This window comes from Muscardinus avellanarius (genome assembly GCF_963383645.1).
Source record: "Muscardinus avellanarius genome assembly, chromosome: 14".
NCBI lineage: Eukaryota > Metazoa > Chordata > Mammalia > Rodentia > Gliridae > Muscardinus > Muscardinus avellanarius.
The window spans coordinates 4,605,082-4,631,656 of NC_137800.1; the positions used below are offsets into that span (position 1 = coordinate 4,605,082).

The 26,575-nt window shown below is 43.1% G+C and overlaps 1 protein-coding gene across 1 annotated transcript in view; it reads left to right on the top strand.

Moving 5' to 3' along the window:
• Positions 1-3,032: 3,032 nt before the first annotated feature.
• AGPAT5 (1-acylglycerol-3-phosphate O-acyltransferase 5) overlaps positions 3,033-26,575 on the top strand; it is a gene marked incomplete at both ends in the record, with an annotated part of 38,860 nt that continues 15,317 nt past the window's right edge. Inside the window, 3 exons of the mRNA XM_080710906.1 lie at positions 3,033-3,251; positions 18,138-18,207; positions 25,474-25,589. Of these exons, the coding sequence (XP_080567032.1) occupies positions 3,033-3,251; positions 18,138-18,207; positions 25,474-25,589 (405 nt within the window). The remainder of the gene's footprint in view (positions 3,252-18,137; positions 18,208-25,473; positions 25,590-26,575) is intronic.

Sequence of the window (26,575 nt, forward strand, 5' to 3'; positions counted from 1 at the left end):
CCTCACTAGGATTTATAATTGCGGTGCACCAGTAAAACCACTTTAAAAAAGGATGTGCTCACGCCGGGCGCAGTGGGCACGCTCGTCATCCCCGCGCTTGGGAGGCGGAGACAGGAGCATCCCGCAGGTTCAAAGCTAGCCGCGCTGGCTTAAGAGACCCTGTTTCCAAATAAAAATATAAAAGAGGGCTGAGAGTGTAGCCCGGAGGTAGAAGGGTTTCCAGGAACCCCAGTACCACAAAAAAAAAAAAATAAATATATATATATATATCGTTTCAAGGGACTCAATTGTTAGGTGCCTAGCCTTCCTAAATCCGACGTGTCTGAGAACACTCCTGGGGGCTGAATCTCACCAACACATGACCGGCACCATCGAGAGATTCACTCTCAGTAAAATTTTTACTTATAATTCCTTATCAGATTCTGTCACAACATGATTAAACTGTACTGCTAACGATAATACTTTGATACAAAAGAAATCTCAGAACACTAATATAAAATCTGATAAGGCTTTGATGTATAAAGGCACATTCCACCAAGGTAGAGTCCTGGGGTAGAAGTGGAATAACAAGTTTTTGAGGAGAAAAATGATCAAATGTAAAATTTTTACCAACTGGTAAAAAGCATTTTTGTTTAAAATGGATCATGGTGGGTATAAAAGCATCACTGTCCTTAAACCTACTGGGTCCATTTAAAAGATTTTTATAGCTAGGCATGGTGACACACACTTGTAATCCCAGTACTTGAGAGGCTGAGACAGGAAGATCATGGATCCGCAGACAGCCTCAGCTACTTAGTGAGGCCCTCTGCAACTTAGACCTTGTTTTAAAATAAAGAATAAAAAATAGGGCTGGGGTAGCTCGGAGGTAGAATGTTCCTGGGTTCCACTCCCAGTACTGCAAAATATTTTTTTATTTATTTTATTTATTTATTTATTTATTTATTTATTTATTTATTTATTTTTTGTGGTATTGGGGTTCCTGGAAGCCCTTCTATCTCCAGGCTACACTCCCAGACCTATTTTATAGTTTTATTTCGAAACAGGGTCTCTTAAGCCAGTGAGGCTGGCTCCGAACCAGCGCGATCCTCCTGTCTCTGCCTCCCAAGCGCGGGGGTTACAAGCGTATACCACCAAGCCCGGCTGCAAAATATTAAAAAAAAAAAAAGAAAAGATTTTTATAGTTTTTAAAATAATTTTTTAGTTAATTCATTTTTTTTAAAGTTATTTAAAAAATCATCAGGACCTACTCCTTTAATAACAAAATTTATTATTAAAAAAGCCCTTAGAGAGCAACTTAAGAATTTGTTAGGGGAATATACAGCATTCTTTCAGGGGATAATGAAATAAAACGAAAGTTTTAAAGTGTCCCATCACATGGGTACTCCTGCCCTCTCGGCTCCAGACCTCCACACCCACCGCTCTGGCGTGGAGGGCTTTCCTTTCGCTCTAGCTCGAGGTTCGCTAATACCACCTCAATCTTCATTCTAATTATCACCTTAGGAGAAGCCTTCTCTGTCCCCAGACTCAATGAGATCTCCTTGCTACGTTCCCATGGTACCACGGATTCTCCTTTTCAGCCCACATGGAACTCCTTGTTCAAAGCTGCACCAGGAAGCCTTAAGGGAATCTGGGGGTGTTTTCCTGGTTACATCCGGGTGTCCAGCAGTCTGCAAAGGCAGCCATACTCCCTCTGAAGCACATCTCAGCAGTGTTGGAGAAGGAACGGGGACTGCAAAGCAAAAGAACAAGATAAGAAGGCAGAGTTGGAGGCCGGGTTGGTGATTAAGATAGGAAAGGGAGAAAACAAAGAACAAAGGTGGTAATTCACACAAATCAACATACTTGCATCTATACGCCCATTTATTCACTTTAGATATACATCCTAAAGAGAACCCAGACCTGCTTTATTTCTTTATAACTTTTCTAATGAAGAAGCATCCAGGTCTGTCGATATGTTTTTATATCCATAAAATAGCTACCCTGCCTTCCCAGTATTCTATAAAAATATTTATGATTCCCCATAAACAGGTAAGACCTTCAAGTCCCACACATAAGAAGGGAGGCCTCCCGCTAACAGGGATAGCAAGACAAGCAGGAACAAGTCAAATGGCAGGGCCCTGGGGAAGCCCGGCAAGAGTGAATTAAGTCTTCAAAAGTCTAGTAAATCGAGGGTGGAAACGCGCTCGGCCAAGGCCGCCCGGTCCGCACACCCGCGTGGCTGTCCCGGGCACTGCGGTGGGAGGGGGGCCGTCCATCGGAGACCCCGGGCGAGGGGAGAAGGGGGGCGCCTGCACTCCTCGCGCCAGGCTGAGGAGGGGCGTCCAGGTGGCCAAGGGCTCGGGAGAGGCCTGCAACCCGCGATGGCGACTGTGACTGCTTGGATCGAGGGCCTTCCCACCACGAGCCCGACAGACACTGGCCGCCCTGATCCTGGCCGGGGCCCCGCGCTCCCCAAAAGCACGCGCGCCGCTCGGCGCGCAAGCAAGAAGGTGCTCGTCGGCGCCATTGAGGCGGGCGGGCGCCATCAGACCCTCCCCTGCATCCCGAACCCACCGGGTCCCGCAGCGTCCGTCTCCAGCTCCCTTCGCGCGTCCGCACTCCCCGCTGCTGAGCATGCGCCCCGGCGGCAGTTTCAGGCCAACTGTCGAACGGCATTGACCAATCGGAAGGCGCGTTACTGCGCGCGGCCCCGCCCCCAACGGGACCATGGCGACCGGCGGCCAATCGGGAGGCGCCTTGTTGCCGCGGAGCTCCGCCCCCGGCGGGGAACCTGGTGACGGGCGCGGGTCATGGGGTGTCAGCCCGCCTGAGCGCCCCAGCCCGGCAGCGCCGCGGCGTCCCCTCGCCCGCGGCCGCAGCAGCGCGGCGGCGCGGCCCATGCGGCCGGGGCGGCGGCCGGCAGCGCGAGGCGGGCGCGGAGGCCGGGCGGCCGGGCCGGGCGGGCGGAGGGGGGCGGCGGCGCGCCGGGCCCGCGCGGGGATTGGCTGCACGCCGGCGGCGGCCGGGGCCGGCCGGGCGGCGCGGCGGGGAAGATGCTGCTGTCCCTGGTGCTCCACTCGTACTCCATGCGCTACCTGCTGCCCGGCGTCGTGCTGCTGGGCTCGGCGCCCACCTACGTGCTGGCCTGGGGGCTGTGGCGGCTGCTGTCCGCCCTCCTGCCCGCCCGCTTCTACCAGGCGGTGGACGACCGGATCTACTGCGTCTACCAGAGCATGGTGCTCTTCTTCTTTGAGAACTACACGGGGGTGCAGGTGAGGCCCGGCCCGAGGGGCCCCGCAGGTCCGCGGAGGTCTTTGGGGAGCCGCGGGGAAGTTCGGCGGCGACCCGTGCGCCCTCCGCCCCGTCCCCGCCTGGCCGTGCCCATCTGCCTGGCGCCTGGCAGCGGGCGCCGAGGGGAGCGCGCTAAGTAGGGCAGGCATTTGACAGCTTGGGTGTTTGGTCCAAGAAAGTGGTAATGCCGGGGCAGGACTCATTTGCACTCAGAAGTGCGCCTTTAAAAAGGACCTCTCTTGCAAGTGATGTTACTGTTGGGAGAAGAAGTCCGACTCCGTCTTAAGTTCTGGCCCGCACCAGCGAGAGCAGGTCGAGGAAATTAATACATTTGTTACCGTAGGAGCCTCGCTCTGGATACAACTCTTGCCAACTTTGTGGGGGCTCAAATGTGTGTCTGATCTTCTGTCCGATTGCTTACTTCCTGCTACTGTTTCTTTCTCCGTAGAGATTGGATTTGTAGATTAAACTCGAAAAACAAAAGTGGAACGACCTAAGACATTACTTAGTTGACGTGTATGAAAAAGCTATTTTGAATTTTCCTCTCATTTCTCAGTTTGCAGGAAGACTTGGTTATTCTTAATGTGCAGAGAATGGGATGGTATTTTATTTTATTTTATTTATTTATTTGTCTTCTATACCTTTTTTCGCATAAAGAAGCTGCTTTCACCCGGTGGTTACCTGGCCTGGATTGAGTTTGGGGTTGAATGATTGAGTTAGCTCTAATTGGAGGTTATATGTGAGAAAGAGAACTAGGTAAGTCCACGGCCCCGAAAGTGTTTCCTAAGAGAAAAAGAAAAATTGGTGTTCTGGATTATGTTTTCTTGGTAATCGACTTTTAGAATGGGCTTTATTTAAATTTTTCACTAATTTGGGGTTATCACCCCCCCCCGTGATTTTACTTCACCAAGTCAGTATCAGTGTATGACTTTATCCTAAGAACTTAGTTTCACATCATAAAACAACCCAGAACACAACTTGTCACCTCTTAGAATAATTACTCTTCCTGTGATAGATTCTATTATTTTTGTCCAAAAATTGAAGTTAGTATGTTCTACACAGTATAATGTAGAATATGCTTTGGAGTGTTTTGTGCTCAGCAATTTCTTATTTTTAAACTTAACTATAAAACTTCACAGTGTTTCTGAAATGACACACCATATACACTGCTGACTTGGGATGCCCAGTTCTTGATTTCCTAGCTAGTGGCTTTTAAAACATTTGACCTAATGATTTCCCTTTTCTGTTACTCTGATAAGAGGCCAGCATCGATTGATAATGCGTTTGTGGAAGAACTTTTGTTGAGCCTTCAGTCTAATTCAAAACTTTTACATAATGGGTGTCTCTTGATAAGTTTGGTAAAGATCCCAGAACTTATTTCTGCTTTTTGTTGTTGTGGAAGGAGTTATTTGCTATTTAGTATCAGAGAGCAGAGACTATTGAAAGTTAGTCTTTTTTTTTTTTTTTTTTAGAATCCGGGTTTCCTGTGTAGACAAGGCCACCTTCTGATATTTTTGGTGTTTTCCTTTAAGAATAAATCAATAAGGGAATAAATAACTATCTCCAAATATAAAACCCAAAGGAAAAAGATCGATAGGAACATTTTTCATTTTATTCTGTTTTTATTGTTTTCATCATTAACTGTCATTGAGACGTTTGGTTAAAGGTTTAGCTTGTCTTTCCTTTTTTACCTGTCAGCTTCCATTTTTTATTTATTCATTTATTTATTTATTTATTTTGTGTGTGGTAATGGGGATGGAATCCAGGGGCTTTCTACCTCCAGGCTACACCCCCAGACCTATTTTTATATTTTATTGGAAACAGGGTCTCACCGAGTTGCTGAGAGCCTCACTCAGTAGCCGAGGCTGGCTTCGAACCTGTGCGATCCTCCTGTCTCAGCCTCCCAAGCGCTGGGATTACAAGCCTGCGCCACCACACTTGCCTCATTGTCAGCTTCCATTTACCAGGCTAGTGATCATCCTTTTATTTGTTCTGTGTAAAATATTGTTGATTCATTTCAGAAGGAAATTTAAGAGGATATAAGTATTTAAATAAGTGAAAATCATCAGGTGTCTCGCATTAGTACTGGAGCACCACTGAGTGCACCATCACCATTTATTCCTTTAGAATAAGAAATATGAACTTTATAAGTTTTGTGTATTCCACGTAATTTAAGACCTCTTGAAAATCAACATGAACTCTTGTGAGAGGCACTGATTCAGCCTGGTGTGGTGGCGTGAGACAGGGGGATTGCAAGTTGGAGTTCTGCCTGGGCATATTGGGAAACCCTGTCCCAAAATAAAATATAAAATTAAAAAGGGATCTGGGGATGTAGGTCAGTGCTAGAGAGCTTGCCTGGTATAAATTGGGCTCTGGATTTGATCTCCAGTACTGTCAAAAAAAAAAATTTTTTTTTAATTCAAGAAACTATTTTATGTGGCTGTCAGAGCAGATCACCTTAAACTTAGTTGCTTAAACAATTTATCCTCACAATTCTGGAGGCCAGAAGGCTGAAGTCAAGACGCAGACTGGGCTGTAGTCTCTCTGGAGGGCTGTAGGAGCATCTGTGCCTTGTCTCTTCTCTTCTGTGGCTGTCAGCATTCCCTGACTCAGGGTCACATCTCTCCAATCCACCCCACAGGTGTAGGTACCCTTGCCTTCTCCTCTGTCCCTTTCAGGCCTCCCTGTCCCTTTTTCTTATGAGGATACTGGTCATTGGGCTAAGCGCCCACATGGATAATCCAGGATGATCTCCTCAAGATGTTTAATTATATCTGCAAAGACCAGTTTTCAAAATAAAGAAGCAGTCTCGAGTTCCAAGTCTTCAGATGTGGACAGTCAGCCCATTATGGTATTGAACACCGTCATTTTCACCTCTTCAGTATGTGTTGTTATTTCTTAGTTTAACTTTGCCTAGTTTCTTTAGGTATTTACATTTAAAGACATTTTGGTCTTTGTTTTCTTTACCATGCTAAAATAAAAAGAGCCTGGTTTTCTATGCTAAGGTTACTTTAAAATAGTCTTCCATATTTTAGTTTTTTATATATTAATTTGCCTTCACATATCCCATAGAAAATTCAGTTATCTTACTTTCAGAATCAGTATGCATTCTACATAATAACCCTTTTTTATTCATGTTTTTATTTTCTGTTAATTCCTAATTGATTCTGAAATTACCATCTTCTGATGGTATAACAACTCCTCACCACCTCGACTAAAAAGAGAACTGGGAAGCTAATAAATTAGAGGTCATATAAATTCCATTTTGAGACTGCTATGTATAGCAAGGGCTTGAAACGCAGCTCAGGAGGGTGCTTGCTTAGCACGAGTGAGGCCCTGGGTTTGATCCCCGGGTCCACACACGCAAAAATGGTTCGTGAAATTAATTATGTATACCGTGGTGGTGAAGACATTAGCATTTGGGTTTGCTCCCCTCATAATTGTCTAGGATAGGAAGGAAATTGAATGTGGGTGCTTGGAGACTCAGTGAGAGCCCGTGTATGTCCTTGAGCCCCAGCTGAAGGCCACGGTGCAAATGGAGACAGGAGCCGGTGGAATGACGAAGGGGAGATCAGGACTCGGCAAGGAGTGCAGGCAGTTACCTTCTGCTGCCTTTAGGTGAGGTGACGCTAGATCCACCTGGCTGCCCTGGTAGAATTCTAGATGGATCCTGACGTGGAGAGGCTGTATGGGCAGTAAATGGAATACTTTTAAAGAACAAGCAATCTTCTAAGTGTGTTTGTGAAGCGTACAAAAGTTACTGCAAGTCTGGCCTGCTGGTGCCTGGCTGTGATGCTAGTTCTTGAGAGGCTGAGGCAGGAGGATCAAAAGTTCAGGCTACCCTCAGCAACTTAGTGAGAGATCCTGTCTTAAAGAAATGTGAAAAGGGGCTGGGGGTGCAGCTCAGTGGTAGAGCGCCCCTGGGCTCAATCTCCAATGTGACAAAAAAGTAAAATAAAATAATTGCCACAAATTTTACAAGTATATGAATATAAAGACTTTATTTTTTTAAAATTGTCTCTTCTTATTCCGGGTAAAATGCCCTCAAAACTGATCATTAATATTCACAGTCCAGCAGTTTGTTGGTATAACACAGTCCTCCTGGGCCACACCAGAGAACATTTTCACCTCCTGTCTATTCCTGCTCAAGACAGCTGGGAACACTTGGATTTTACTTTGATATATTTTTCTACTAATGGTTCTCACTGCTAAACCTCTCTTTTCCAAATGCTAACATAACAATTAAATGCAAAATTCTTAGTTTATATGAAATAAACAGCTTTTCAACTGACCTCCTATAAGCAAAAAATAGTTAATTTAGAATTTTGATGTTTGTATAATGTGCTCACTTAGGATACTCCTAACTTCTCTACTGATTCATACTTTTGACCTAAACATTTCAAGATCCTCAAGAAATGTAGAAGCTTTCTTATCTAGAAACCACTTAAAACTGCTTCTTTCTGTAGCAGTATCTCTTCGGAGAGTCTTAGAAGAAGCTAGGCATAGTGGTGCAGGCCTATGATCCCAGTACCTGGGGGATCACAGGTTTGCCATCAGCCTCAGCAACGTAGTGAGACCCTCACCAATCTAGAAAGACCCTGTTTGAGCAAAAACTAAAAAATTGGGCTGAGTGTGTAACATGAAAGCAGAATGCTCCTGGGTTCCATCCCCTAATACTGCGAGTACATGCTCACACACACGTCAAACTCTTTTTCCTTTTTTCTTTTTGAAGGTCTGAGGATGGAACCCAGGGGCATTTGACCTCCGAGCTACACCCCCTGCCCTATTTTTTATTCTTTATTTTGAAACCGGGTCTCACTGAGTTGCAGAGGGCCTCACTAAGTAGCTGAGGCTGGCCATGAACCGTGATCCTCCAGGTCTCAGCCTCCCAAATGCTGAGATTACAAGCGTGCGCCACCACGCCCGGCTCACGTCAAACTCTTAATGAGTTAAATGTGCATTCTGTATGTTCCTGTAAAAGCAGCTAAGCTTGAAATCAAACTTCTTTGTTTAGAATTGGAAGACAGTTTTCAAATCATCTATTCAACCCCTCTTATCTCTTTTCTGAATTCCTTCTGCATTTTGCCCAAATGTCCAGAGTTTCTCATTATCAGTAAACAGATGTGAATTGTTTGTGTCCTCAGTGCTATTTTCTGCTAATCATCCATCCTAGTGAAGACCTTAGAAAGCTCTGAGCTAATTCTTTCAGTTTATCTGGAGTGAGTGGTGGTACTGGCAGACTGGGTGAGCCTTGGCATTTGCTTGCTGACGCAGAATGATAAGGACATTGATACAGGAACTAAATATTTCCCAGTCACATGCATACAATAACCAGGTAACAATGGTTAACTTATGGGTTTAGTTTGTTAGATATAAGTCTCTGTGTACAGACTAGTTATTTTAGGTTGTGTTTGTGTAAAGTTTTAATGCCTTAATTTTCAGTTTTCTTATTTATTTATTTATTTATTTATCTATTTATTTATGCTGTACTGGAGATTGAACCCAGGGGCATTCTACCTCTGAGCCACACCCCAGCCCTATTTTTTATTCTTTATTTTGAAGGTCTTACTAAGTTGTGGAGGGCCTCACTAAGGAGCTGGCCATGAACCTGCACTCCTGTCTCAGCCTCCCAAGTTCTGGGATTACAAGGGTGCACTACCATGCCTGGCACAATTTCCTATTTTAAATCACAGATACAATAAAAACATTCAAACACTCCCAAACTATTTTCAGAAAGCTAAGGTTCCCCTACTCTTGTCTTATACTACCTCTTTTAGGTGTGTGACATTAATTTCTCCCAAGAGCTTTTAAATGTTTGAGTTGTGCAAAGACTCCTTCATAACCCCTCAGCTGGCTTCATAGTAGCACTGCATAGGCCTGTGTGCCTATAGGCACACCTCTGTGCCTTTATGAGGGGAAACAGAGGAAAGATGGTTCTGTGTGTTCAGTTCTTCCTTGGGTAGATTTGCCTAGTTTTGAGTTGAAGAAACAGGACTGATGCATGTTAAATGGAATTAGAAGTTAATTTTTCCTTTAGTATTTTCTTATTGTGTTTTCTTAAATGGAGGTCGATACTAATAGTTAGACAGCTGAGTGCCAAGTAGTGACTGGTCAGTAATGGAGCCCCGGGTCCTGGTGGCCAGCCAGCCAGCCAGTATCTGTGTGTGCACATTGTTGTAGGTGCTGTGCTGGTTACTAAGGGATGAGAAAAGAGTAGACGTAGTAGTTGCTCTTCTAGTGGTAAAGACAGCGACAGCAAGATTCAAATCCACTGTGCTTTGAGGTGGAGCCGGCGCTGGAGGTCCCCGGCGCTGGAGGTCCCCGGTGGTGGAGGTCCCCGGCGCTGGAGGTGGTGCTGGAGGTCTCCGGTGGTGGAGGTGGTGCTGGAGGTCCTCAGTGGTGGAGGTCCCCGGTGCTGGAGGTCACCGGTGGTGGAGGTCCCTGATGGTGGAAGTCCCCGGCGCTGGAGGTCCCCAGTGGTGGCGGTCACTGGTGGTGGAGGTCCTCGGCACAGCTTCCTTGAGCACATGACCTGTTGTGTGCGTGTGGAACTCTGGGGGCCATTCTGGAAGCTACTGTCGTGATCCAGGGGAGAAGTGGTGCTCAGGGCCATGGGAAGAGTGGCCTTGCAGGACCGCACAGAATCCCAGGTGTGCTAGAAGCAGCTGACAGGGCTCTGTGATTGCATATTGAGGTAAAAGGAGCCTGTGGCTTAGCATTTGGAGCACTGTCTGCAGTATTGGTCTTTACGTAGGTCATTTCGTCCCTACAAGTGAGATACTGTTGTCGCCCATTACAGCTGAGGAAGCTGAGGCCAGGTGGTTCCCACGTGGGGCCTGCTCTGGAAGGTGCCTTGACAGGGGCGTGGTTAGATGGAATGCCAGAGAAAAGAGGACAGGCAGAGGGACGGCCCCACCTGAAGTTAGGAGCATTGTGCTTAGAGCTCTGGGTGCAAATAGAGGAACTCTTTAAGTGCTTTGTTTACTTAAGAATATTAGTTATGTTGAACTACTCTGAATGTTTGCTTCAAGTACCAGTAGCACAGTGAGTATACTAGGGAAAAGAGGCTCAGGTGAAGACTTCTACGCACGGCTCCCACGCTGTCTAACTCCTGCTCCTTGGGTTGCTCTAGACTACTGCCCCGTCCTCTGCTCTCTCCCTGTCTCCCAGTCATCAGAATACTCTTCCAGGCACTGTGACACACACTTGCAGTACCAGTACTTGGGAGGCTGAGACAGGAGGATCGCAGATTCACGGCCAGCCTCAGCTACTTAGTGAAGCCCTCTGCAACTTAGTGAGACCCCATTTCAAAAATAAAGAATAAAAAAGGAAGTAGAGGTATAGCTCGGAGGTAGAATGCCCCTGGGTTCAATCCCCAGTACTGCCCTCCCCAAAAAAGACCTCTGTGCAGTGTCTGGGACGCCCCTCTGCGAACTTGCTCTGCTCGAGCTCCAGCTGCTCCTCCATGCCCTCACCCCATCTTGGCATCACATCCATGACATCATAGGGAGTTTTGACATGAAATTAGCATCTTCTCATGTACGTACCGTGCGCGCTATGTGATTGTAACCTCTGGGAGTTAGCAATAAAGGGGAGAATGACTCCTCCGGGCTTTTGGCTTTTAACAGAAAGGGCAGAGAACTCTACAGGGAAGGCCAGTCTGAGTTTCTGTGGATATGTAGGCGAATCCCACTTGAATGGCCCTACCAGCTAAGTTTTCATCTGACAGGATCTACAGGTTTAGTGAGTCATCTCCTTCTTTACCTAAATAGGTAAAGAGGGAAGAAACCTGAACACCACTCTCAGGAATGAGGTCAGGGACACTGTGAAAGAAGGGATTCTGGGGCCGCCAGGAAACAGAGGAACCTCTGTTTACTTGTCAATAAAAGTCTGTAGTTTTGTGACTTGGGGACCTGTGCAGTTTTCCAAAGTTGATTTTGTTTCCTCTCATCCTCTGTAGAAACTAGCAATGAAAAGCCAACACGAAGTGTTGTGTGGGTATTACGGAGGACAGTGTGTCTGCATAAATATGGTATTTGGAAGACGGCTTTGTTACCACCTGTATCAGAGAAAAAATGAGGGTGAGGAGACCCGAGGAGAGCTTTAAAGTTCCAGCCTCACACAAGGTGCTAACCAACCACACGGGTGGATGCTAATGTTCAGACTGATGAACGAGTCTCTACCCCACTAGCACATTATTTTGCAGTGCATACAGATGTTGAGTTAAAAGAAAAAATCCTGAATGTATGAGATAAAACCCACATAAATTAGCAAAGTACTTTGGAAGAAAAGGGTGAACTGAATCCCAAACTTAATTTAACTGAGTGGGAGCTGTCACTTGTATTAACAGGTGATTTTCCTGGAAGTTGGGGCAATGTAGTGAGTTACATTACTGGATAATAATAGATGCTTCTCAAAAAATAGTTCTTACATTCCAGATATTGTGTGGAATAGTTTACGTAGTCTCATTTATTTCACCACAGCCCTATGAGTAGTAACTATTATTACAGTCATCTTATAGGCTATGAGATGGCTGTGGAAAGGTTAGACTTGATTCAGTTTTCATGGTAAGGCTTCAGGAACAAGTCTCAGTCCAAGTCTGATACTTTTAAGCCTGCGCTCCTAGTGACGGTTACCCCACGGTCCATGGAGGGAAGCCCTCCCTCTACCACACAGGCTGGATGCCGAGGGCCTGCGAACTGAATGGACAAAGACCAACAGGGAGAGGGCATGCGGATTTTATTGATGACAGTAGTTTTACAAGCTGTAATCCTGCTACTTGGGAGGTTGAGGCAAGGGGTGGCAAGTTCAAGGCCATCCTCAGCAATTTAGTGAGACGCATCTCCAAATAAAATAGAAAAAGTGCTGGGGATGTAGCTCAGTGGTAGAGTACCCCTGGGCTAAGTCTCCAGTGTTTGGGGGGGGAGGAAGAAAGAGAAGTGAAACCCCGATCGAGGGGCTTGTATATGGTCGTAACAAAGGGCTCTAAGTTGCGAAGTGACCAGTCAAAAGGAAAAGGATGGTTGGGGTCCTGGAGCTGGTGAACTTGGGAAGGTGACCAAGGTGTAGCTGTGTAGGGGCTGTGGATAGGGGTTTGTTGTGCAGACTTGGGAAGGCAGTGTCAGGTCTTCCAGGGAGGAAGAGGGGACACTTAGGGCCAGTGCACGTGCTGTGCCTTTTGTCACACATGCCTCCTGTGTCTATACTGTTTTGTCAGGTTTCCTCAGTAAGAAGGAATCTGAAGCCCAAAGAGGGTATTTTGGGGTGGCATATTATGATTTTGATTCAATAGCCCTGTCTACATTTAAGGACACTACAATGTTTTTTTTCCCCCTAAATGTGTATCAACATATTTCAAGGTTTGCTTGCTGGAGGGAGGCAAATGGACTTTCTTGAGATAAATGAAGAATATATTTTTTCACAAAATAAAACTATTTATGTCCCTGCACTGCTATGCCTTGAACACCTTAGATTCCACGTTCCTGACTGTTGTTGGAGCCAAGAGTCCTCAAGTAGTCTACACATCATAGGAGAAAATCAAAAACACTGCAAAGACACCATCAAACTGGAGTGAAAGTAGTCCACATCCAGACAGGCCTTCTTGTGAGAGCCAGTCTGTAAGATCACAAGTGTGTCTGACTATAGGAGAACAGTGTGCCTGTTGCAATGACAGTCATTATTCAAGGAGCATTTTAGTGTCTGCCTCTGACTTAATTAAATGAAAAGAGATAATTTTTCTTTTCTCAAAAAAGATTTTGTGTGTGTGTGTGTGGTACTGGGGGTGGACCCCAGGGACTTCCTACCTCTGGCCTGCACTCCCAGACCTATTTTATATTTTATTTGGAACCAGGGTCTCACTAGGTTGCTGAGAGCCTCACTAAGTAGCTGAGGCTGGTTTTGAACCTATGTGATCCTCCTGTCCCAGCCTCCCAAATGCTGGGATTAGAAGCGTGCGCCACCACGCCCGACTAGAAAAAGATTTTTTGATTTTTTTTTTTTTTTTTTTTTTTTTGCAGTACTGGGGATGCTATACTCCCAGCCCTATTTTGTATTCTTTATTTAAAAACAGTCTCGAGCAGCGCCATACTGCCGGCGGCAGCGGCGAACGCAACGGACGGCTACAGCAAGCCAGGTGAGCCGCTGCGGAACAGCCAGGCGGGATCTTTCGGCGCAGACAGCATTTAAAGCTCCCAGTGGCTGAGCTCAGCACACGCTGCAGGGATTCAGAGTGGAAATCAAAACCAGAGAAGAAAAAATACACCAGCCTCATGGCCAAGGGCGTGGCAGAGGCGCCATATTGCCACCGGCGGCGGCAGCAGCAGTGAATTCACCGAGTCCAGTACAGCTACATCTGCGTACTCAAGAACAGTGAGTCAAATTGCGGGCCACAGAGGAGAAATCGCAGTATTGTGCCTCCTGGGACTTGACCCAGTGAGGGAGTGGTGGTGGCAGAGATATCACACCATAGGAGAACGTGCAACCTGGCACCCCCCATAGTTTAAAGCAGCCTCTATCGACTCCCTGGGTCGGAGACTCTGTAATACAACCCAGTAAAGGAGTAGTGGGGTCTGAGATAATACAGACTCGAGATCCAGAGCACCTTAAGTGAAGCCATAGTGACCCAAGGGAAGAACCCAGAGAAGGCACAAACCTCCGAAATCATGGGAAAGAGAAATAACACTGGAGTAATGAATGTGCACAACCCCACAACATCAGAACCTGATAAAACAGAAAATCAGAGATTTCTAGAAGATCAAATCAGGAAAATAACTGTAGAAATAATAGAGGTGCTTCGAAAAGAACTCAGAGAGAGCCAAAAAGAGATAAAGGATGCAATTAATGAAGTAAAGGCCTCAATTCAAAGCACAAACAACCGATTAGACCACATGGAGAACAGAATCTCGCTCTTAGAAGATGAGCAATCCAAAAATGAATGCATAGTTTCTAATCTAGAAAAAAATATCCAACAGCAGGAATCTGACATTGAAGAAATATGGGCCCATCTTAAGAGAGCTAACCTAAGAATAATTGGAATAGAGGAGGGAAAAGAAAGTGATACCAAAGGGATCAACAATCTCTTCAAGGAAGTAATAGCAGAAAATTTTCCAAATATAGAGCAAGAGGTTGATACTCAGATCCAGGAAACTTATAGAACTCCCTTTAGACAGGATCCGAGAAGAGGATCCCCACGCCATATAATTGTCAAAATGATCAATGTGGAAGCCAAGCAGAGAATCTTAAAGGCAACAAAAACAAAGGGCCAACTGACATTCAGAGGCAAACCAATTAGAATCACTCCAGACTTCCCAAACCAAGTCATGAAAGCCAGAAGGGCTTGGAGTAACATATTCCAAACTCTGAAAGAAAACAACTTCCAGCCAAAAATTTCCTACCCAGCAAAACTTTCTATCAAATTAGATGGAGAAATAAGAAGCTTCCATGACAAACAGAAACTGAAGGAATTTATGTCTTCAAAACCAGTGCTAGAGAAAATACTCAAAGAAATTAACTACAAAGAAGAAATAGGTAACACTCACCAGAACCAGAGAAACAAGAGTTTCCATCCAACAGACAACTAAGATTGGTTATCTGTGGAGATTCATTATTTATGTTAGTCTTTTACCTATCTCTAAGTTGTATTGTTTGCCTTTATTGTTGTTAATTTTTAGGATTTCTAGTTGGAATATTAATATACCTTCAGATATAGCATTTGGAAATATTTTATCCAATTCTAATAGTAACTTTTAACTCTGTTTACATTGTCTTTGGATATACAATATTATCTTTTATTTTTTAGGGAGTTTGTATATTCTTCTGTTGCCTGTGCCATTGAAATCATATCCAAGAAATCACTGCCAATTTCAATGTTGTGAGGTTTTATGACCCAGATTTTCTCCTAAAAGTTTATAGTCTTAAGATTTATATTTAGGTCTTTTATCTATTTTGAGTTAATACTTGTATATGGGATTAGGTAAAGGTCCAATTTTATTCTTTTCCATGTAATTATTATTTTTCAACAATATTTAGTTAAAAGATTATTATTTCCACCACCAAATGTTCGTGGAAACCTTGTCAAAAATAACTTGACAATATAGGGAAGAATTTAGCTCTAGGCTTGTATTTAACTCCAATGGTCTATATATCTGCCTTTAGAACAGTTCTACACTGTTTCAATTATTGTAGCTTTATATGGTTTGAAATAAGAAAATATATATCTGCTAGCTTTGTTCTTTTTCAAGATCGTTTTGGGTATCTAGAATTCATATTCCATATTAGGATAGATTTTTTTCTGAAAAATATATAAATATATGATAGTTTCACCTAAAAAAACAGAAAAAAATATGCTCTAGTAAGAAAGAAAGCAAAAAGAAATATTGAAATGCTATCTTTAAATCATCAAACGCTTGGTATCAGACAAATGAAACTGTTATGTGAGATTATCATTTTTAATTCTGGATAAATTGCTATAATACTAGATGTCAACTACTAAGCCAAGCATGGGAAGGAGGGATGGGGAGAGAATGGGGTGGGGATCGGGTGGGGGCTGACTGGGCGATGTGTGCATGTATGTCTACAAAAGTTTGTATCCCACTATGATGTATGAATACAGTGCACCAATAAAATAAAATTTAAAAAAAAAAAAAAAAAAAAAAAAAAAAAAATAAAAACAGTCTCACTGAGTTGCAAAGGGCTTCACTAACTAGGTAGTAGCTGAGGCTGTTCGCAAACCACCATCCTCCTGTCTCAGCCTCCAAAATGCTGGGATTATAAGTGTGGACCACCACTTCTGACTCTGATAAATTTTTAAAGACTGGATGAACCTAAAAATCAGACAATTTATGAAGAAATAATTATAATCTAAAATTACCTAAATATTTATTTTAAAACAAAAAGGCTCATGTTTTCTTGTACCTTGTTTGAAGGTACAGATTCTATATAAAACACATTTCCAAAAGCAACTGTGTGAGTGGAGTTTGAGTCCTGGGAGGTTCACAAAGTTATGCCTGTAGAAAGTCACTGGTGCGTTTAAATTGCCTCGTTATTTCCAAACTGCTTTTATGTTGGAAATGGGCACAGCTCTTTGTTCTCGTGAAAATAGAAGTACATATTTAATGGTTCAGTAAGTGTTGAAGATCATCTGAGTGCTAGACTCTGGGGGCCGGAAAGATCAAGTAGCTACCGTTGTTTCATTAGTCGCTTGTTTATAAGGTAGTAACAACTTTACTGAAGAGTTTTGAAAATCTGTATTATAAAATGAAAACATTTTCTTTTCCTTCATATTTTTGGTAAATATAAAAGCAAACACCCAACCTCTGCATTCCGTTGAATGGATAATTGTTAGAGTGCAATGCTTGTTTATCCCTGGAGTCTCAGAAATGTCGGCTCTTCAGTGTGTTTATTTGATATTTAAACACTGAAAGGATGCCTTCTTGCTCTGTCGATGTCTGTTCAGAGTACCTAGTGATGATTTCCGTGTCACCTTGAGGTTTAGTTTATCAATTCGCTTAGTTGTTCTTAGGTATTTACAGTTTTAGATAGGCTGAGTTAGTCTATTTTTAACTTGTTATTTCTTGAATTTCTAACGGAATATGAATTAAAATTCTTGGTAAAGAGACTATCAGAAACCTACTTTAGTTATATTTTGTCAGAGGTTTGCTATCTCCTTTTGCATTTCAGTTGGAAATAGTATTTCTTTCAATATGATACTATGTGCATGGGAGGACACTTTAAAAGGATATACTGGTGTGCATATCAAATCCCTTCCAGAGCTGTAGATTAAGGTCTGAATGTTGCCTTTTTCCTATTTTAAGTGACCTAGCAGTTGAACTGCTCCCCCCATTCATTTTATCCAGTAGAACTGATTGCTTGTACTTCTTTTAGATACCATTAAAGATCTATTTCTGTTTTTGTTTTTTGAGACGAGATCTCACTAGGGTGCTGAGAATCTGGCTACATTGCCGCGGCTGGCCATGAGCTGTGGTCCTCCTGCCTCGGCCTCCCAAGTACTGGTGTTACAGGCATGTGCGACCACACCTGACTCCAGTTTTTAAATATTTGGCAGACTTAACTTTGTTACGGAGCTAATCACACGGAATTCTTACTAAGAATAGGAGTGGTTTGGAAGCCATTTCAAGGTGGGGGACATCAGTACTTGAAAAGGTTGCAGAGGTGCTCACTTGGGCAGCACATACACTAAAATTGGAACGATACAGAGAGGATTAACATGGCCCCTGCGCAAGGATGACACGCAAATTCGTGAAGCGTTCCATATTTTTCTTAAAAAGGGGTTGCAGAGATGACTTCAAATAAGCATCGTCTATAGGCTTAATTTGCTCCAGTGTTAAGATATTAATGAATGGTGTCCTGATCAAAACGTCACTCCTGCTTCCCTGAGTGCTCGTGAACATTTGTCCTTTGTCTCATCTGCTGAACTCACCTAGTGAACGCGCCAGCTCTGCATTGACAGAGCTTTGAAACAAGGCGTACTGTCTTCATCTGCGGCCTTGCGTCTATCGAGGTGCCCTGTGCACGTCGGTCTCTTCTACCCGCTCTAGGCCTTGAAGGGAGATGTGTCTTCTGAACAGTTTTACATATTGTCAGCAATCAATAAATGCTCGCGGTGTTTTCTCGTGAAGATATCGATCGTGCTATTTTACTCCACGGCCATTTACCTGCTCTACGTTTAACTGCTTTGTAAATGTGAGCTGTTTATGGCCTCTGCGGCTTCTAAGAGAAATCTAAGTTTTGTTTATCCTGGAGAGAGAAATTTACAGCATCGTGTGTTCGTCAGTTTTTTCATATTGTCTTTGTATATTACAAGAGTGTATTTTTAAAATATCAAAGTAATGTTTCTTTTTGTCTTTTAGATATTGCTATATGGAGATTTGCCAAAAAATAAAGAAAATATAATATATTTAGCAAATCATCAAAGCACAGGTTTGTATTTCATTTGCATGGGACTTAGGTTTTTCTACAAATGGTAAATGGGCATTCAAAATAATACTATTTAAATGAAATGGGTTTTTTAAAAAAATTGTTAAAACATGAATTTCCTACGCAGATTTTATACCCGACTTTCTATTTTTGTGATTTTACATTTTGGAAAGTAAGTGGAAGTTACCCTTTTTCCTAATTTCTTCCTTCATTGGGTGTAAATAAGCCAGTTTCCTGCTGTTTCTTTTCTGTTTCTTGGAATAGCTCTTTAGGCTCCTCATTCTTCTTTTTCTATATTTCTAGAAATAGAATCGGCGGGTCAACATGTTTAATCACTTTCTGTTTCGGTCGTTGAGCTGTGTATTTGGTGGGGCCAGTACGTGAGCACTTGTTTGCAACACGTGCTGTTAGTGTTCTGATTAGTTCCAGTGTCTCCGGCTCCTTCTGCCTCTTCACGTGTACTTGGTTGAACTCAGGCTTGCTAGTCTTCCATCAGAGGAAGCAGAGGACACTGGTCTCCAGTAGACTGAATTAGGTTAAGGTACTTTTTGAAAGATATTTTAGCCATGAGCAGTGGGGCACTCATATAATCCTAGTACTTGGGAGGCTGTGACAGGAGGATCACAGGTTTGAGGCCAGCTTCAGCAATTTAGTGAGACCCTATTTGAAGAAAAAAAGGGGGCGCTGGGGCTGTAGCTCAGCAGTAGAATGCCCCTAGGTTCAATCCCCAAAATGATTTATCTTAAAATAATTATCAGGAATTTGGGGGAAAAAAGAACAGTGAGTTCTGACTCCTTCACTAAATTTCTCCCAATGGTGTTAAATTAGTATAATTTTCTATCAAAACCAATAAATTGACATTGATTAAAGCACTTTTTCAATTTCCAAGTAGTTAAGCCAAAAAAAAAAATCTGACATTTTTTAGACCTGTATTTGTTTTTGTTTTTGTTTTTGGTGGTACTGGGGTTCCTGGAAACCCTTCTACCTCCGGGCTACACTCCCAGACCTATTTTTATACTTTATTTGGAAACAGGGTCTCTTACGCCAGCGCGGCTGGCTTGGAACCTGTGCGAGCCTCCTGTTTCCGCCTTCCAAGCGCGGGGATTACAGGTGTGCGCCACCACGCCCAGCAGACCTGTATTTGTTTTTGATGTGTACTTCTTCAATTCCATCTTTATTACTTTTAAAAATAGAGTATCTAGAAGCTGGAAGCTAAAACAGTCTGATCGGTGATGATGCTCCTAGTGAAAACTCACTTAGGCCTGTGGCTTTTCTGTTGTGTCGGCCATGTTCACGTTTTGTTGCTGTAGATAAGTATAGAAGGTGAAAGAAGTTTGAATGCATTTTGTCAACCTTGCGTTTGATGATTACACTCCGATTGGTAGGGCGAGGGTTGAAGCTACGAGGGTTAATAGGAATTTTGATGGATCTTGAGGATTGGCTTTATAATCCTTTATATAAGGACGGACTGGCTCAGATTATTTAATCTAATTAACATGTGCCTTTATGCAGATGTGGCAAAACAGGCGGCCCACGGGGGCAGCTGCTTACCACGGGGGCCTGTCCAGACGCCAAGCCTTCTTGCCAGGAGCACAGCCCTGCCGCGCTTGTCCTGTTGCCGAGGGAGAACTGCTTCCAGGCCTCAGGTTTCCAAATAAAAAGCATTCCCGGGCTAGGACAAGGAATGGCTCCTGATAGCATCATTTACTCCACATTTCCGTTATGTTGGCCCAGGAGTTTAGAGTTCTCTGTCTGCTTTATAGGATTCTCTTACAGAATCCTATATCTTGCCAGTTTTCCTGTTTTCAGGTTTTAGTGGAAGTACTTAACAGCCATGGTCCTAGCACTGACACATGGAATAGAGTGCTGAGCATCGAGGTGGCGGCAGTAGTGACCCCAGTGAGCTGCTCCAGTCACTTTCCTGCTTGCTGCGTTGGCCTGTGCATGTTCCTTCAGAGCGAGAATTTCTGGGCAACCACTTGTGAAAAATGGCAGAGTAAAAAAAGTCTCCCACTTTGCGTGTAGGATTTGAAGGTATTGTGGAAGGTGAGCTCTGTCCTGGGCCCACGCTGACCTGGACAGCTGTTTAGAGCGCCCCTTTCTCCCCACCTCCTGTGCTGCGTTAGCGCTGGATCCCGATGCCATCCAGCCTTGGCGGTACGGGAGCCTACTTTATAAATGCCTTGTAAAAGCCACAATTTGGGGGCATACCGGGAGAGGGATTTTAGTTACTTGAGAACTGCGGGCTGTGATGAAAGGTATGGAGTCTTCTCTCAGAGAAATGCACAGGTTAATTTGCATATAGCTGGGCATGGTGATACCCACCTGCAATCCCAGTACTTGGGAGGCTGAGACAGGAGGTCATAGATTTGAGGCCAGTGTACTGAGATCATCAGCAACTTAGCAAGATGCTACTCCAAAATTAAAAAGGGCTGGAGTGTAGCTCAGAGGTAGGATGCCCCTGGGTTCCATCCCCAGTACAGAATACAAAACAAAAACCAGCACAAAAACCAAAACAAAAGAACTGAAAACCAAAAAAACTTGCAAATAGTTTAGGGTTCCACAGATTTCCAAAGCCTAGTCCTGGACTTGGTTTTTTGTACCCTTTTAAGAACTGTTTTGAGACATTAAAAGTCACAGTAGAATGTCTCTGAAATGTAATTAGCAGAAAGAACATTTCAGGGGCTTCTGTTCGGCTTAAACTTTCTAGTTCGCCCCCTGGCAGGCCTGCCGGAATAAATGAGTTTGCTGGCTTGACGTTCAAATAGAATCGACATTTAAATTAGCCTCTCTCCTCCCTTCTCCACTTGGCATTTTCTTGCTCTCTGCATTCCTAGTTTCTGTTAACTTATTCTCTCCAAAGTTAGCAAAGAGAGATCCTTCTTGATCTGTCTGTCTGTCTCTCTCATTATTTTATTTTTTATTTTCTTTGATACTGGGGCTTGAACCCAGGGATATTCTACCTCCAAGCTACACCCCCAGCCCTTTTTATTTTTTATGTTATTACAGCCTTACTAAGCTGCCCCAGGCTAGTCTCTAAACCACAATCCTCCTGTCTCAGCCTCCCAGGTACTGGGATTACAAGCGTTGCCACCACACCTAACTATCTGCTTTTGACACTATCTTTTTAATCTCACGAACACTTCTTTTTTGGACTTACGTGGTCATTTTCTTGCCTGACTGCATGTGTGGTGAGTGTGAACTGTCATAGACAGGCACGGTCCATGTGTGTTCATTAGCAAGTTAACCTCTCAAAGCGTGTTGCTCAGGTGTGACTCCTACCGGTGAGTGTCCCGCAGCTTACACTCAGGCTGCCTCATCGTGCTGGCAGAATGCCTGGCTCCTGGGAGGCACGCAGTAGCTGGGGTGATGGCGATGAGCACTAGCCCACTATAGGTCAGCACTTCAGGTGCAGCACCTTTAGACTACACAGCCAGCTTAGGAATTAGCATCTAGCTCTACATAACAACGAAGACAAGGACAACAAAGCTTGCTACCTCTCCTTGCCCCTCTCTACCCCTCTCTTCCAGTTAAGGAAGCATGGCCCTGCTTTGTCTAGGTCACTATGAAGAATTTGGACTTAACCAAATTGCATTTGTTGTACCAGAACACAGACTACGAATAGTTACTGTTGACAGAATATATCACCACCTCAGTTGTAACCGAGTAACTCCTATCTGAAGCCTAGCTGAGACTAAAAAAGAGATAATGCAGTAGCAAAGATGGATGGCACTAAGCTTGTGTCTTGACTGCTTCAGTAAGTTCTTAAACTTTGCCACTAAAATTTTCAAGTTTAAAGAGATAGCTCAGAGCAGTTTATTATGATACAGTGTATTTTGGAAATCTTAAACTTTCTCCTAACGTTCTTATGTGTGAGGTCACAATATAACCATGCTTGTTTTAGTATAAAATGTATTTATTATTCCCCAAATGTTAAAACATAATTGTTGCAGGAAGAGCCCCCAAATCTGATTTTTAACTTTATACCCTAAATAGGTACCAGGATGCACTTTAGTCTGAGAACCATTTGGAATTCATTCTCAGCGTTGAGTAAATGCCGAGAATTAAGTATTGAGTAAATAAAAGTATTAAGTAGCTATCCCAGGCATGGTTATGTTTCTAGGATATATTACAAAGACCTGTGTTTACCAATAGTGACTGAGATCTGAATTGGACATGGGTGAGGAGGCGGCTTTCATGAGGAGTTACTTTAGACAAAAGTGACTGCTGATGGCCCCAGTCAGCACGGGTGTCTACTGGTACACACAACCTGCAGGGGCCGGGCAGTGTAGGGGAGTCTTCACAGACACCGTCAGCTTACAGAGAGCTGTCATACAGAAAAGCTAACCTGTGAGTCAGACTCGCTAATGAAGGGAGATAGAGAATCATTGGTGAGGTTTTTCTCTTTAGGTTAATTTTTGGTGTTGACTTCACATTTGGCTAAACCTTTGGGATAGTCCATCTAATTTGTACATTGTCCAAAGGATTCCACAGGACTAAGAGGTAATCATCCTGAAATCTCTGGGATGCTGCCTCCTTTTGTTAAAACTTTATTAGGATTCTTTTAAATTCCAGGCTTCTATTTTCTAATTTTCTTTAAAAATATTTTTTTCTTTGGTACTAATTTGCAACCTTACCAACAAATATATGAGTTTGTTTCCTCATATACCACCAGCAACCAGCATTTATTCTTTGTTGTATACTTTTTTTTTTTGTACTGGGGATTGAACCTTAGGGCATTATTCTACCTCTCAGCTACACCCCCAGCCCTTTTTATTTTTATTTTGACACAAGGTTTTGCTCAGTTGTTGAGGCTCTTGTTTAGTTGCTGAGGCTGGATTTGAACCTGGGATCCTCTAGTCCTAGCCCTGAGTACTGGGATTACCATGTGCCCTTACTCCTAGCTTTGTTTCTATTGTTGTTGATTGTTACTCTAACTGGAGTTAGATGGAATCTCAGGGAAGCTTTGATTTTTATTTTCCTGATCACTAATGATGTTAAATTTTTTTTCAAGTATTTGCCATTTGTATTTCTTCTTTTGTGAACTATCCAGTTCAATTGCCCTCTTTTTGATTGGGTTATTTGTTTTTTGGTGTTACATTTTTTAAATTTTTTATATATTATAGGTATCAGTCCTGTATCAGAGGAATAGTTGTCAAAGATTTTCTCTCATTCTGTAGGCTCTCTTTAGATATTCTTGTGTTAGCTGCATGGAATCTTTTTAATTTGATGCTATTCCATATATTGATTTTTTTGTTTTATTTCCTAACCCTTGGGAGTCTTGTTGATGAAGACTCTACCAGGGCCTACCTGTTCGAGAGTTGGTTTTCTTCTAGTAATTGCAATTTCTTCTAGTTTCTGGTTTAATTCTAGGCCTTTTATCCATCTTCAGTGCGCTCTTGTGTGGAATGAGAGCTAGGGGTTTAATTTTGTTTTTCTGTATAAGGATATCCATGTTTTTCCAGTAAATTCAGCATAGTAGCCAAAGAACTCATAAAATAAACTTACAAAAATCAGTAGTTTTTCTCCACACCAACTATGAATCCACTGAAAAAAAACAGAAAACAGTTCTATTCACAATAGCCTCAAGGGAAAAAAAAATCCTAACCAAGGAAATGAAAGACCTCTACAATGAAAATTATGGAACACTGAAGAAAACAAGAAGACCTTAGAAGATGGGGAGAGCTCCTGTGGTCTAAGGCAGAATAAATGTTGTCTAAATGGCCATACTGCCAAAACAGTCTGTAGATTGAGTGCAGTCCAATCAGAGAACCAGTGAGATCCTGCATAGTGCTAGAAGGAACAGTCCTGTCGTTCATGTGGAAGAACAAAACCCACAACGGCCAGCGCAGTTTTGAGCAACAAGAGCCATGCTGGACACACCTCAGTACAGTATCACACAGCACACAGAGCTATGGCACGAAAACCGTACGGCACTGGCACAGACGGGCGGAGTGCGGGGTAGAAGGGAAATTACAGGGACAGATCCGCATACTGAGAGCCTCTTGGCTTTTGATGAAGGAACAAAAACATAACCGGAGAAAGGCAGCCTTTCCACAAACGGTGCTGGGAAGGCAGTTTTGTTTTCAGCGCTCACATCCCCGAATTCATCTCAGTGCCCGGAGCGTTGCCCTCAGGCTTCACTTCTGTATTTTCACTCTCATCAAGAGGGGCAGTTTGCAGCATTTACTTTCAAGTCCGAGTTTCTCTGCTTCTCATGCACTTACTTGTCCTCTCACTTCTTTCCTTGCTCTGTTTAAAGCATCTCCTCCTCTGCTCACCATCTCTGTACCTGCTGCGCAGGCTCTCCCTTTCTTTGTTTTGGCAAGCACCACTCCCTCCGTCTAGGGCGTCTTCTGCTGGGAAGCTCAGCTGCCAGCCTGACTTGTAGGAGGTGCTCATTGTATTCCAGCTCACTCCTGCCTTCTTCTGGTGATGAGATGCCCATAAAGTCATAGTCATTAGCATCCTGGGACCTTGGCCCTTGGTTATGTAAGGACACATATCTAGCCGGGCGTGGTTGCACACGCCCCTTGCTTGGGAAGCGGAGACAGGAGGATCGCGCAGGTTCAAACCCAGCCGAGCTGGCTTAAGAGACCCTGTTTCAAAAATATAAAATAGATCTGGGGGTGTAGCCCGGAGGTAGAAGGGTTTCCAGGAACCCCAGTACCACCAAAAATAAAAAATAAAAATAAATAAATAATAAATAAAAGAACACATATCTACCCAACCTAGTTTTAAGACTCCTGAGACTTTTGTTTGAATGTCATTATAACCTAATAATGTGTTTAAAACATTATTAATAAAACCCTTGTCTTTTGTTGAATACATGTATATATTCTTATGCCTTAGAACATATACATGTGAACATACACATGTACATACACACAGAATATTTAGTTGTACTTAATAGTTTTCTTCTAAGCATTTTTACTTATAATTTTTCATTAAATAAGAGCACTTTTGTTTTCTAGCCTTAATTAAAAAATCATTTTACTCTTATCAATGCTGCTGTTGGATTATTTGATATTTTGTGACTTATGCTTTATCCTTGAAATGAAAAGCCTTCCAAGAAATGGAAAAAAAGCCAGCCCCCCATTTAAATTTTTAAATATCTGTAGTTTACTTAAAGTACTTTTAAATATTGTAATAATATTTTCAAAGCATCTTGCTAATGTGCTTGTATGCAGAGGCGTTTCTGTTTCTGTACAGGAAATCCTGAGCTGACGTATGGGTGGCAGCGGTACTGATTGCATTCTGTCTTTGCAGTTGACTGGATCGTTGCTGACATCCTGGCTATCAGGCAGAATGCTCTTGGGCATGTGCGCTATGTGCTGAAAGACGGGTTGAAGTGGCTTCCGCTGTACGGGTGTTATTTTTCTCGGGTAACTTTTTTCTCTGCTTTTTCCCCCCTCATATATATGTTTTAAAATTTAACGTATACTTAATATAAATACATGGGCTTTGTGTTTGTTTTGTGGTGCTGAGGATTGAACCCAGGACCCCAGCCCAGATGTATGAATTTTTATATGTTAATAGCTTATTCTGAATAGAAATATTTGTATTTGATGTTCTTAATGATGCATGTATACATACATGTCTGATTATATAGTTAAATAGTAAACAGACAATTGTACATTAGTCAAATAGGAAGGTAAATGGCCTAGAATTTGATAGCCAGTTACTTTAATAAACTAGTGATAAAAGTGATTGGCATTCTGTAGGCGATAGACTGATGGATGAGCCGTAGATGAGTGAAGTCTTCAGCATGAAGAGCTCTGCTTTCTGAAGGCTGGATGTGCAGGCTCGGGGGGCCGGCTGCCCTGGGGCCTCTCCTTGGCTGCGGACGCGCCGCTGCCGCCTCCTCACAGCGTCTTCTGTTGTGCACCGTGCTCCGGGGTCTGCTCCCCTTCTTAGAAGGATGCCAGTCACATCGGATCAGGGCCCCACCCTAATGACCTCATTTTATTGAAGCCTAATTACAGCCTTAGAAGACCTGGTTCCATATACAGTCACTGTGAAAGTTAGGGCTTCAGTCTATGGGGATGGGGACAAAATGTAGTCCATAATAGTGCTACATATGTATCTATAGCTGGACTGACTTTTCAAGTCCCTGGAGATACATTAAGGATACTATTTTCTTGATTCTGCAGTGAGTCAGTAGAGATACTGGGAGTTAAGATCCATCAGATCAATTAAGTTTGGGGTCTAAAGTATTTTTAAGAAAGCATTTTTCTTTTAATTTTTGTCAAGCTAAATGTTCATGTATTTTCTAATATAGTATGTTGAAACAGTTGTTAGCTACCTGTTTAGGTACTAACATTTGAATATATTAAGTGTAGCTTAACTTCTGAAATACAGTTTTATTATT